The 15,144-nt window shown below is 35.0% G+C and overlaps 1 protein-coding gene across 1 annotated transcript in view; it reads left to right on the top strand.

The window, feature by feature from the left end:
• LOC145672094 (retinal homeobox protein Rx1-like) overlaps positions 1-15,144 on the top strand; it is an 80,467-nt gene that overhangs the window by 43,658 nt on the left and 21,665 nt on the right. Inside the window, exon 2 of the mRNA XM_081741356.1 lies at positions 153-291. Coding sequence (XP_081597482.1) covers positions 153-291 — 139 coding nt within the window. The remainder of the gene's footprint in view (positions 1-152; positions 292-15,144) is intronic.

The following is a 15,144-nucleotide window of genomic DNA, read 5'->3' as shown; positions in this document are numbered from 1 at the left end:
ACCATTTCATTCATTACTCATCATCACCGTCTCCTTTAGCCTAACCGGCATAACCGTGGGACGTAAAACTCAAAGATTTCATTTTCATTTCATTATTATTATTATTATTATTATTATTATTATTATTATTATTATTATTATTATTATTACAGGGTACGATGAGGGTGCTCTTGGGAACAGCTCCACCAGTGTTGTGCCAATAGGAGTTGGGAGCAGTGTTACTACAAACTCTAGCCTCACCTTTTCGTCTCTTTCCCCCTGCCCTGTGAAGAGGAAACAGCGACGATACAGGTATTGGTCAGAGTGATTATTTCATAGGCGTACTCACGAGAATACAAATGAGGTTAATGACCCCTTTGTTTTTAGAATCCCAAAAATTCCATTAAACAACACATAATTTTAAAATAATTGAACTTTTTTTTTTAAATTTTGTAGAATTTTGTAATTTTGTAGAACCAGATCCCCTGTAATCAATAGAATACTTCTAATATTGTTTATGCAATTATTATTGGTGATTGAGAAATACTTTTTTAAAACAATAAAACTAGTTTAGTTAATCCTGTGTCTACATTCACATAGAATACAAATTTTTTCATTAGTGACTTGTCAATATTAGAGGCACCGCGTCGTAGAAGAAACATCAGTAGGGTATAATAACTGAACTTTATGCAATGAAAACTCTTTTAATAGAAGAGTTTATGACTGTCCATATATAATATTCAGTAAAGCAAGCTAAGGTGAATAAGACTAGTAAACTTAAATATAAAAGTAACTTCGTACTACACAACTTTCTTTACATAGGACACTTTGTTTGGTTGTAATTAGTTGTAACTAGAAATCCTCTGTGCGTATGGCTTTGCCAAGTGTAAGTTTCAAGTCATGCTTGGAGTCCAGAGAGCTTTGACGTACATAAAACTGGAAAAAGGGGCCGTTGTCATAGAAACCACTGTTGCCATAACAACGAATCCTGTCACCGCTCGTCAATCTAAAACTGATTGAAAAAAAAAAAAAATCTGCAACAAAAGTGATGCACAGAATAAGTCGTGAGTGGGAACCCTTCACCCCTGGTAGGGATGTTCATGAAGCTATCAGCTTATGCCTAATTATATTGGAATATAATTTCCATTTCTTAATTTCGAAACATACTAGGTTCGATCGAAACGAGAAAACTTTTTATCGGACTTCTAAAGAAAATAAAATAAAATAAATAAATACATGACCGTGTTTATTACATATAGAATTCCCAGTCACGACCCCCCTTTCAGTTTTATTAAAAAGAAATTAGAAGGAGGAGAAGAAGATGAAGAAAAGAAAAAGAAGATAGAAGAGGAAAGATGTAAAGTAAGAAGGTGATAAAGGGGAAGCTGTTACTAAATATTTTGAGGAATATGGTAAAGGGAAAGTGAATAATTATCGAATTGGGATCATTTCCAATAGCTATTGGGTGAATGTCTGGTATTAGGGTGATCAAAGATAGACACATGTTAACCCATACATCCCCGATCTAGATCCATTTGACCCCAACTACCGAATTATCCCAATCTAGCTCGGAGATAGATGAGAAAGTTTAATTTTACCGTTTATTCAATATTTCCAGAAAGTTTAGACTAATATCCAATATTTGAAAAATGAACGACGAAGTTGATGGCATGTTAGAAACGACCACAAAAAAAAAAATCAGAGTATCACATATGTGTCTAAGATTTTGACTTTCACAGTTCTCTCATGATGATCATTCGTTCAGGCTACTTCAGTCCTTTTTACTTCCTTCATAGAGCCAACTTAAGTTAGTATTAACATTCAATGAGTTCAATTGATAACTACCAATAATTATAATAAGTCACATATGTATGACAAGATAATTGGTGCACTTAATACCAAACCTACATTTCACTCACACACACATTCATACAGGACAATGTATACTTCGGGTTGTATTTAGTTAAATTAAACTAACCTAACTACATTGCTATAGACATTTATTACATTTCAATAGAAGAAGATTTAGTTTGACATAACAGAAAAAATTTAATACATGAAAAGAATGTTTCATAAACATGCACAGAAATTCGCTACTTGCAACAAGATCAAATAACACATTTCCCTTTTATATATATATATTAAAAGTTGAATTACATGAAAAAGAATTAAACCAAAGACGAAACAAGAAAAAAGAAGAAAAAAAAACTTCAAGGGTCAAGATATATTTAAAATTCAATGCAATGAATACATATCGTTGCAGGCAAAAGAGAAAACATAATTGGTTAATCATTCAAAAAAAAAAAAACACTTTAGTAATATTTTATTGAGTCTTTGTCTCAATAGGAGACATATCGACAGTTTTATGAGTCTTTGTTCTCACGTCGATAATAGCTTCTTTTTCCAACTCTCTTTACGCACTGTGGTTTGTGTCCATGAGAGTATTCAATTGTTTTTGTTTTAACTATAGACAACTAATTGCTTCATATCACATAGATGTATATCTATATTTCTCATTTCGTCACTCGACGCACTTTATCTAAAATTTCAAAGTTAGTCAATATTAAGGAAAACTTATCAAATCCAGTCACAGATATTGGGAACATATTTCCATATTCCGGTATTCACATTAACTTATTAAACAGATTTCAGTTCGTTGAATTTAAGGTCACTAATTTTTTCCTAGTATAGATCTTGTAGTCAAAAATTCTAGATACTGAATAGTTTGGTTTCCGATCGTAGGGGAAGGATTTGTTTCATGGTTTACTGATGGAAAGATTCGTTGGAGGGGCGCACTGTTTCGTAGGTTGTTAATTTCACTCGCAAAGTAAATTTGGGTAAGGATTAGGGTTATTCTTATTTATCTTACGACCCGCTACTTGTTTTATTCACATGCAGTATTTAACATTATATTCCACTTTAATAGTTACAGAAATTAATAACAACTCAACAAAAAGTAATTTATGACAATTTACGCGGTAATACTATATATCACAAATAGTTGGTTAATACCGGGTGTCAAAAATCTATGGCAACCTAACAAGACCAGGGTAAATATCGAGCCCATTACATACATACTCGCATATATATATATATATATATTCATATTAATCCATACAATAAATTTCACTTTAATATTTCGTCGACGTTTAAATTCTACATAACCGTTCATATTCGACAAGTATTCATATTTTATAAATATTTATATTTATTTGGCTCAAAGACAAAACAAAAACCCTATCAAAATTCACCTTTTTTCCTTCATAAGGTTGCAACATTGTATTTCATATGAATAAACCCGATAATCAATAATCATTTTCAATTTACTAAAGATCCGCGTATATATACAAAAAAAAAATAGCTGGTGTTATTTAATGAGTTGATGTAAGAGGTGGAAAATGCAACAAATAGAGCAGGCACGTAACTCTTAAAACTATGTAAGTACATATATATATGTATATAAAAAAAAATCAATGTTATTCGAAACTAGTGGGCCCAAACTATTAATACATACACACTATATGACCAATCAATAGAAATAAAAACCAGAAATCAGTAATCAATTGATATAAGTTGTATGATCAATGAATAACGAAGGTTTCTAGGAATCTGAAAGCATAGTGTACCTTCCCGTCAATTTCTCCCGTGGTGGATTGAATATCGCGAAAATGGTCCTGAGTTGTGCTGCAATACCTCCACGAATTGCATCCTTCGATGTCTCAGTTAGTACATACGATCGAAATAAGTGAAATGAATATTGTATGTTTTATGAGTTTCAGAAACCGGGGGGGGGGCAAGGTTGAAAAATTTGAAAAAAAAAGAAATCTCTAAGTAATGAAGACAGAGAGAGAGATAGAAAAGAAAGAAGACGAAGAATAGAGGCGCCAAAGACTTAAGTAAGAAATAACTAACGCTACAAAGACAGAAGTCGAATTTCACTCTCAACAAATCCTTAGCCAAAATATTATTAAAATGCCAAAAGGGTGGTCTACTCAAATACGTAGACTCAAGGAGCGCCCTGCTGCCAAGGAGCAAGTCTGTGTCTTGTAAATAATAACTTCACAAGTTATTGCTTGTAAAATTATTATCTAGTAACCGTATCCGGCCCAAACCAACAGGGTCCCGAAAATCGTCCGGAAGGTTAGAGAAGGCGTTAATTTAGGATTTCAAAGGAAAAAAAAAATCATCCGACCACTTGGAAACTAGAAGATTCCAGAATAGTAATGAAATTAGAGTAATAGCTAAGATATCCCTAATTAGTGATTTGCCAAAATTAAAAAAATTAAATAAACTGAATTTTGGATCGGTGATTTCAATAACCAAAACATCACCGATAGCTACCCTGCGCAGACACGCCACAGTCTGGGATGTCGTTAATTTCCCTCATCTAATTAAACTAAGAAAAGAAACGAAAATACTTAAGGGGACTAGGGGTCGACATCCGGGTACGCGATATTTAGTAGCAGTTAATTTAATCGGATAGTCCGAACTGAGTTATATGAACACTGCACAATAAATAAATAAGGTAAGCAACAAAAAAAAAATCTCGGAGAGGCTATGAATGCTAAAGGTACAAATGACCGAAACCTGTACTTTTCGATGATCACAGGATATAGCAGTTGATTTTCTTAATTATCATTTCTGTCATCCTTTAGAAGTAATTCCCACATGATACTACTCTATCTATTGAAAGGCTTAAGATCTGGGGCTGTTCTTATGAGGTACATAAATGCAAAGTAACACACAATTCCCAACTATAATTTACCTTCAAGTAGCAAACTCGGTTGGATGAATGCACTGGTGTGGAAGTCAAAACGCGAGAGATTTTTTTTTTCTTTCTTTCTTCGTAAACATGTTCATATTTTCACTATATAAAATTCACTAGGCCTATCCATTTAAATATAGGGGTCGTCATCTCGTTCATATTATATATCATATTATTAACATATCATTACATTCATTCATTATCTACTAATTTTCGCACGAAGTAATATTTTATAAACACCCTATTTCGTACATTTTACACGCAGGCCATACACATATCTACATTACGCAGTAATAAATATATATATATATATATAACTATCACAATCTATCACGCTCAAACCACCACACGATCACATTCATCGAACCACGTACTCTTTATTTCGAAGCACCCAAATTGTATTTACCTTGCAGGTTTAAAAAAAAATCATACATGTATTTACGGAAAGTTAAATTGTCAATGATTAATCTATTTCTGATTTGTTGATAAAACTGAAGCAACAATGGAATTTTCGACAGCCACGGGAAAAAAGAATTTAATACTACATTTTTAAACAAACAGTAACAGCATATGGGCTTTACTTCTATTAAGAAAATAGGTGTTCTTTATTTCAGCGGATTATTCATTAACTACTGGACCTAGCAAGCTGAAATTTTCAGTACAGTAAGATCTCATGCTATCTTATACGAAGGTATACTCATCCGAACCGAAAACCATGTCCACGGGAAGTAATTTGAGAATAACTGTCCAAAATCAAACAATCTAAATCACTAAGTCATGCGATGTCGTACTGTCAACAAACAATTGACTACCGAAAACTGACGCTATGGCGCTGTAGTGGAGGCATAATTTACCGTGTACTGAAATGTATACTTGTACTCATTAATCAGAAATTTAATATTTACTCTGGTTTATTTATGTTAGAAAAATGGTACTAAATTAAAGCATATTTATACACTGTCCAAATCGAAAATTCACACACTCACACAAACTACTAACTACATACACCACTGTTAGTACTATACATAAAGACAACTAACTAAACTAAACATGCACCATTTAGTTACATGCATGTTGACGAAAATAACCTAACACATTAAATTTAAAATACATTACTCCCTCGTCGATATATACATAGTCGGCTCTATTTAATTTAAAGGGGGTAAAATGAGAAAGGTAAACACTAGGTCTAATTGACCTGACCAATTGTTTACATAATGATTGCCAAAAATTGATGCCCTGGGGGAACCTTAACGAGGTTTATGGAGGGACCCTTCCCCTGAAAGGGGAAAAGGCCCTAAAACGAACAATAACTAACCCATTCCCCCGCTAGAACTGGTTCAATTTGGAAAAGGGGATAGGAGCCCTTTTAAGCTAACTTAAGCTGCCATTATTATTATTCACTTTACAACCATCAAACCTACGTACATGCGATTACTGAATAAATAATAGAAAGTCACATTTACTTAATACACGAACAACATGCACCAAACAGGTCGTAATTTCCCTAATCCCTACTTGAGTTTGAAATAAAAAAAATAAAGTCACTCTTTCACTGTTGTCTATTCTCGATAGGCAGCAAACATGGCTTCCTAGTAAACAGAACTGGAATTTGTTATTTCACTGAATTGCAGCTTCTTTACCAAAATTTGCGGATTTTTCGGGCTCCTATTTCGTTGTAAATCTTTAACTATTGAATTACATTATATGTTACCTTAGTTGTCCTTGGAAATTGGAATTCTTCCCGAAAAATATGTAGCACAAAAATTTACAAGCTGCTCCTTGCCAGGTGTCTTCGATTGTTCTTATAACATTGCGCCGAAAAAGCCAGAGGTAGGAGAATTCCTCCAATCAGAACGAAAACTTTAGCCGCGGAAATTACAAAGCAAATAGAAATTTGGCAAATCCAGATATAACCGGAACTGAAAGTGACTATGGACTAGTGAGAGGGGGTGAGGGAAAGATTAGGTACCTGGCTAAATTCTACATTGGTCTGAAATTAAGGAAATTTATATCCAATAACGGAACTATGTTTCGGTATGACGTCAGAATGGTAAACCTTGTAACTATTCAAGTTATATATCCGTAAATGGGATTTACACTTAATCAAAATATAAATAAATATATTATACAGTGGGAATATGGTTACTAACGAAACCTTTGGGTTCATTATATTTAATTCGAAGTAAAGAGAGTAAATAAATTGTGTAACTAAACCGAAATTGAATAAAAAAAAAATTACTAGGTATAGGATGCGTAAAAAAAAATTGCCATTACTTTCAACTGTAATGGTACACCTTGTCTCAAAAAGGTTGAGCGCATTCTTTATTGCTGTTTCGAGGCAAAAATTTTCTAAGTCCAACTTCGGGTATCTTCGGGAAAAAGTAAACCAGGTTCGAACCTCGAAGCCAACCTTTGTAATCGGGAAAAATCTTGCAGATGTGTTTTTCTTCTTTTAAATATAATAAGACTTGTTACCAATTATATGTAAAAAGCAACATTGATTGAAATACTTAATCATACAATATTTCGAAACTTCGTATTATGTCAGCACATGCTTGTTTGTCATTTTGCTCTCCATACTTAATGGAACATTTAGATACGTAAACGAATCTTTCCATATGTAAAAGAATGGTGAAAGTTAAGATATAGAACATTATTCTCTCCTGAGTACTAAAATAAAAGTTAAAGTAGAACAAAAACAGCATTTGCAGTGGATATGAATGTAATTATTATCGTAAATACCGCTATATACCGCTAGAACTATTTTTCGAAAAGCGCTTGTGTTAGCTCAGTGGTACGCCGTTGGATTTCAAATCGTAAGGTTGAGGGTTCGATTCCCATGTGGGGCAATGCTTTTTTTTATGGAATTCTATTTTCCGCAATACATGAAAAATTATATAAAATAATTACATTAAAATACGTCAGTTGTATATATATAACATATAATCATTGCAGAACATAGTGATTATTATGTTTAAAATATAACAGGTGTTCACAGTACGTTGGTATTCTATGATATATGTGAATGTTAAATACAAATTAAGAAAATAATAACATCGCAATAAATAAATTATGTAGTGTATTTATTTGCAGGTATTTGTCATATAGAGGTTACTTCTCAACATTCGTATTACAGCATGTCATTGATATGCTTGAAAAATTATCCGAGGCATAAAAAGAGGGTATAAACAGAGAATCCAAAGTCGGAACGCTCGTAAGAAATTCATGAACCCCAAAGGTCACGTGAGCAGACTGGAATTGTCCTTATGAAACATGCCACAGCAGAAGGTCTTTACATAGATTTTCAATTCAATACCTGAGATATGCTTTTGCAATGTGGAAGTGGTGAAGCCTTTGGTCGCTCTCTCTCACTTTCTCGCTCGCTCACTCTGTATTTATATATATGAAAGTGGATGTATGTGTGTGTTTCGACATAATTCTGATATGTCTAGAGCAATTTTAACCATATTTCTTACAATCTGGAAAAGAATACTGTCGGGATACATATTAAAAATGCTAGAAAAGGATCGATATTAGTATCGAATCCATAGTTTCGTGGTCGCTTAGGTAAACAGTTCTACTTTCAATTCAAGTCCAATTAAGCTCCCATTAGCATCCAGGGTGGTTACATAGCGACAAAAAAATATCGAAATCAACCGATATTAGAGTCGTAGGGTAAGTTTTCAGTGCCGCATTTCCCATTAGTCCAACTAGGCCCGTGCCTAGAGGGCAACATATTTGAAGAGCGCAAAGTTTAAAATTTTAATTTTTTTCGTATGAAAAAGTTAAAAATCGAGAGCAAATATACTATTTCATGAGCAATCCTCTTTTACTATTCTAATATATTTAATGATAGCGTAAGAAATCTGAAAAAAATTCAGAACATATTTCCCATTTATTTTTTGTTACGTAGTTGTAACTGTAGCATCTAGTGAGTGGTATTTAACTGCAATAAATTCACTAATTAAGCATATTCGAATTAAGTTTTATTTGTAAGTTAGGGATCAAGGGGCCAGTGACGACGTCAGCTTTAAGTTCTTAGGGGGGCAAAGGAGGGGCAGATATATATTCAGGGGGGCGGCTATTTGCCATACCAAAAATGACATATTTATTACGTTTGATTTATTTTACATTACATTGTGTATTTCGTTGCTGTTCTCATATTAGACCGAATATGATTATAAACTAAACTTATTTCAAGTAAAATTTGTAACTAACAAATAAGTAACGTCTGCACATGAAATATTTTTCAATGAAACTTTTGAAGCCTAAACATAAATTGAATTACTTTCGCGTACCGGTATGCTACAAGTAACACATTCGTCTAGCACTATATGCTACGTCTCTCTCTCTTTATATATATATATATATATATATATATATATATATATATATATAGAGAGAGAGAGAGAGAGAGAGAGAGAGAGAGAGAGAGAGAGAATTTACGAGGAGCTGCTCAAAATGTCGTAGTCCAATCCAGAAGGGGTGTAGGTACTAGGTAGAAAAATGAAACCGTAGTTTAGAAAAACATATCTCTGTATGTACAAATACAAACTTTCATATTAATAACGAAATACTTATTGTTTCTCAGGCCTTTGAAGTGATTATGTGTGCCCAAACAGCAAAATTTCACGAACATCCAGATCCTAACTGTTATAACATTTTTGTTCCACCAAGGAAAGTCACCGAAGTAAGTTAATTAGGAAATCAGTGAAAGACCACGGGACTCTCCTATGTTATATACAGTGGTGAAGAAGTAAGTGATTTAGTATAGACGTGGCGATTTCTCAACAAATTATTATTTATCCAGGATGATTAAAATCAATGACTCTTCTCACAATCATGAATGCAATTTGTGACATTCTTGAAAATTGCAGCATTTCAGCCAGTGGTGGATATAGCCCGAGGCCGGAGGATCTAGGCTACTTTAGTTTTTAAGTGACAAAAATAATTTAAGCTATTAGTTATAAAGTGTCTAGTAAACTCACGATATACTTATTATAGTCTGAGATCTGGCTGCACCCCGCTTTCTCAGTTTTTACCTTCTTAGCAAACCTTGTGTCAGAGTTTTTGGAACTCGTCGGTAGCATAATTCAGAATGGTTTCTGTATGCGCAAGTTCTCGGCATAATGGGTTCCCAAAAAATCTGTCAAGAGAATAAAAGAGTGACGGCATTAAGAGAAGTCTTCTTCCAATTTGACTGTAATGCTGATCAATTTCGCTTACGAATAGTAACCATGGACGAAATGTGGTTGTGCCACTACGATCCTGAAACGAAACAACAGTCAATGGAGTAATAACACTCATTTCTCCATCGCCTCAAGAAGTTCAAGACACAGAAGTAGGTTGAGAAACTGTTTGCAATATTCTTCTGGGATAAGTATGGAGTCGTACTCATAGACTACCTCCGCAACGGTCAGATATTTACTCCAGAATCTCTACATTACTTACAAAACTGAAAGAAAAATTCAAAGCTCAACGCCGCCGAAAATGAAAAGAAAGGAATTCTGTTCCTTCAGGAGAATACACCTGTCCATCAAGCCCTGCGAACACAACTGACATTGCATAATCTAGGATTGCAATGTCTAGATAATCATTCTTATTCCGCAGATTTAGCTCCGTCTAACTATTACGTGTACTTATTTCCCAAACTTAAATAACACTTGAAAGGACGGCATCTTAGATCTGATAGGGATAGTGCTACGAACAGTGGTGCGAGGAAATCTACAGATTTTTAAACTTTTCTGCAAAAACTGGAGCACTGTATGAGATAGTATATTGACTCTTTGGGGAAAGTGTAGAAGAAGTAAAACTTCACCATTCCACGTGCACTCCTTCTGGGTTGGGCTACGAATTTTTCAACAGTTCCTAGTCAATATGGTAGACGTCACGTCAGTACTTTGAAACAAAGTAAGTAAGGGAGCACTATATAAACCAATTAAAGATCAGCACTCTGACAATACATTTTATTGGGAATCAATTTCATTCCATAATTTTATTATTATCACTTGCAGGAAGGGAAAAAACAACTATTTTTATCTCCTTCAAAAAATTAAGCCCTGGTAGTTGCAAACTAAGCTGTTATAAGCACATCCTCTGAATATTGGAAGCCGAGAATAATGTTTCAGAAAAAAGAAGTTTTAAATAAAACAAAATATGAAACTGAAAACTTCAAACCTGGACAAATACAAACAAGTTACGTAACTGGTTTTACCTTCCTTTTGTTTTCAATCGAAGTTGATCCAATGAGAAGAAAACAAGTTGACCAAATCTACTATTGTTCGCTAGGTACATTAATTAAAAATCATAAGAAAGAAGTATAACTAAAATTTACCTCAGAAGGCGCTAAATTAGAAAACAGAAATATGCGTGCATACCCAGACACTCAAAGAAGAAAGCTTGAGAACTAATCTGCCACATAGTAAATGCATGGAAAGTAGACTACAATTAGACATCGAGATTGGTTATGATACTGATAAAATATTACATGTAGAATGTTTAAGGATTGTAGGAGTCGGGGGGGCAGTCTAGGTGGCAGTCAGGGGGGCAGAAGTAGCTACTAGGGGGGCGCTCGCCCCCCTTGCCCCCCCTCTGGCGTCGTCACTGCAAGGGGCGGAGAAATATGTAGTTATTGGGGGCGCCGAGAGCAAAAGTGCGTAGGCACGCCGAGCTTCTACAGTAAATGCAGCACTGTTCGCTAAATTAATTGGTAGAAATTTTAATGCGATTTAAGACCAAATTTAGTCCTAGCGGTGGCGGTATCCGTTTGCTGTCCTAGGAGGAATGAAAGAGGCTGACATCAAAATTATAAAAAAGACCTACATTAGTGTCGAATCTATAATTTTGGGGGTCTCTTAGATAAAGAGTGGCACTTCAGATGCCACGTAAGTTAAGCCCTCATTAACACAATGAAGGAGTTTGTGAAATTTGCGACATGTAGAAATAATTGAAAATGACCAATGTTAGTATACAGTATAACCCATATCTTTCGTGGCCGCCAAGTTCATTGGGAGCAGTTTTGATGACCTTTAAGTTTAAGTTCAACTTCCAGTAGGAGTGAGATTCCCCCAGCACATCTAATAAGGAGAGTTGAGTTGTTGAGTTGATTTTAGTTTAGTGTCCCGTTCAGCAGCGAGGCTATATGAGACGTGGACCTACTGATTAACGTGGAATCTGAACCACATGAGCTCCCGCCGGGAATCGAACCCGAGTCTCGTCTTTTAAATGAAACAAGACATGTTAAAATCAAAGATGGAGTGGGTCAGTGGGTCGGTTGGTAAGTGGGTGAAATGGGTCAAGATTTGTGAGTGGGTCAGTGGATCGTGGGTCAAAAGGACGTGACCTACTGCGAAACACCACTCACCGTGACTCACACGGGCGCACCGGATGGCCACCCTTTTAGTCCAAAAATATTTCGTCCAAAGAACATTTCGTCCAGAGACATTTAATCCAAAGACATTTGGTCCAAAAGACAATTCGTCCAAATGACATTTCGTCCAAAAGACAATTGGTCTAAAGGACATTTCGTCCAAAGGAGAATTGGTTCAAATTGCATTTCGTCCAAAATACAATTGGTCCAAAGGACATTTCGTCCAAAAGACAATTGGTCCAAAGGACATTTCGTCCAGGGATGTTTAGTTCAAAGCACATTTCGTCCAAAGAACATTTGGTCCGGTAACGCTTTGGGGTCAAGGGTTTGTTTATATTAGAAGAGTAAAAGTGATTCATATAACAATATGACTCAGTAGCTTCTTATTTCTAAAGGAAATTTGAAATAGAGATTTATTCCGCAATTTTCATTTCGATAGAACAAATAATGCTGAGATATTCAGAAAAACGTAAACGCCTGAAAAGAATATGGCCGAACAACAGGAGTGAGGGAAAGGTTGCAGTGTGAAGTATGTTGCTGTAATAACTGCTAACATGACATCTAAAATTTTCATGTTGTGAATGAAATAGTTCTAAAATAAGTACCGGTAAATAAAATTAATGGAGTTTAAATTTGAGTAAGCTAAATATTAGTTATTCAAACCCTTGTGTTAGAAAAGTGAAAAATTATGTGTCAAGTATCTTTGAAGAAATACTGAGAATAGAAAAATACACATGTGTGAAATATATTATTACACGAAAGACCTTACTTTACATAGGGTCTCTAAAATGTCTACCCACAATTTCATTTGCTTTGGTCCACTACTTCCTGCGCTATTACGGTAATATTTGCTTTTTTTTCGGAGGAGGCCTAGGCCCCAACAGTGTTTTCCGCACAAATTAAAACACGTTTCGTTTATTGTTTTGCGAATTGTCCCTATACGAGGTTTCGTTGCAATTCTCCATACTCTTTAAGAACCTCTGACGTATAATTATTTGCACTTTGACATTTCGTAATCAACAGTTTAAAAGGTCCGTGATATACGCAACCGCTTTTTTTTCTTTTTCTTTTTTTCTTTTTTTTTTTAAGGAAAATACGAAACCCAATTACCTTAATTTACGTCTACAATATCTGTGCACAGTTTCATTCAACTCTGTACACTTCTTCTTGCCTTTTAGGCCTCAAATTTCAAAATTTTGGGTGGGGGATTTTGTCCTTAAAACCGTTTTTCCTCAGAAAATAAACTCGCATTCGTTTATTTTTTGCGTATTGTCGTTTCAATGTGTCGTTCCAATTCTTCATGTCCTTTAAGCACTTCTGACATACTGTTATTCGCACTTTTGATATTTCACGATCAAAGTTTTGTAGGGGTCTGTGTCCCACCCAAACCTTTTTCTTTTTTCAGGAAAATACGAAACCAGTATTCCCTTATTTTATGTCTACAATATCTCTGCACAATTTCATTCACTTTGGTTCATTTCTTGTGACCTTTCGGGCCTCAAGTTTCAAACTTTTGGATGGGGGCTTTTGCCCCCTAAAACCGTTCTTCCACAGAAAATAAGAAACGTATTTATTTATTTTTTGCGTATTGTCCCTACTCAAAGTTTCGTTGCAATTCTTCATGTTCTTTACACACATCTGACATACAATTATAAGTACTTTTGATATTTCGTGATCAAAGGTTTGGAGGGGTCTGTGCCCCACGTAACCATTTTTTCCAGGAAAATACGAAACACGTATTCCCTCATTTTATGTCTGCAATATCTGTGCACAATTTCGTTCACTTCGGTCCACTTCTTCTTGCCTTTCGGGCGTCAACTTTCAAAATTTTGAGTAGGGGTTTTTGCCCCCCCTAAAACCATTTTTCCGCAGAAAAACACGTATTCGTTTATTTTATGTGTAGTATCTACCTGCCTATTTTTTTCAAAATTGGAGTGTTACACTTGGGAGGTATTACTTGTGAGTCATAATGTTATATGCATCACTTTTACTCTTCTAAGACAAGCAAACCCTTGACCCCCAAGCGTTACCGGACTAAATGTTCTTTGGACGAAATGTGCTTTGAACTAAACATCCCTGGACGAAATGTCCCTTGGATCAATTGTCTTTTGGACGAAATGTCCTTTGGACCAAATATCTTTTGGACGAAATGTCCTTTGGACCAAATATCTTTTGGACGAAATGTCCTTTGGACCAATCGTGTTTTGGACGAAATGTCCTTTGGACCGATTGTCTTTTGGACGAAATGTCCTTTGGACGAAATGTCTTTTGGGAGAAATGTTCTTTGAACCAATTGTGTTTTGGACGAAATGTCCTTTGGACCAAATGTCTTTTGGACCAAATGTCCTTTGGATCAATTGTCTTTTGGACGAAATGTCCTTTGGACTAATTGTCTTTTGGACAAAATGTTCTTTGGACAAATTGACCTTTGGACCAAATGTCCCTGGACCAAATGTGTTTGGACTAAATGTCTCTGGACGAAAATCCTTTGGACGAAATATCTTTGGACGAAACGACCCCCAACTACCCACCACCCCATTCTGTTCAGCGCATTGTAGACAGCACCTTCTGAACACTGGAGAGCTTGTCTACATTTTACTTTCAAGATCTCCATTTTTCTTCTTTTTTCATTTGTTTCTAATGAAAAAAGCTCAGGCATTTTTGGATTTTGATATTTGCAATTGTAAGAGTGGCAATAGCAATAGGAGTTCAATTTTGAGATACAGCTTGTGAGCTTTTAGAGGAGCTAACTGCTGGAAAAAAAATTGAACCACCTGTAATATATGAATTATTATACCTAGTATAAAAAACTGAAAGTAACTATGTCTGCGTGATTATCACGGTCAAATTGCAAAGTCAAATGAAGCGACATTTGGTATATAATCAGGCCCCAATCCCAACTGGGAAGTTATCATACACGTATCACTTTCATTATAACACATATACTTAGTAGGGAGTAGGTGTCCGAATTTTTGCGAAAAACTGAGTATCTTACAAGCCGTTCAACTTAAAGAGCTGAAATTCAGTA

This window comes from Thermobia domestica, chromosome 15, assembly GCF_964235325.1.
Source record: "Thermobia domestica chromosome 15, izTheDome1.hap1.1, whole genome shotgun sequence".
Lineage (NCBI taxonomy): Eukaryota > Metazoa > Arthropoda > Insecta > Zygentoma > Lepismatidae > Thermobia > Thermobia domestica.
The sequence above is the reverse complement of the archived record's forward strand: the minus strand, read 5'-3'. Positions and strand labels throughout refer to the sequence as shown.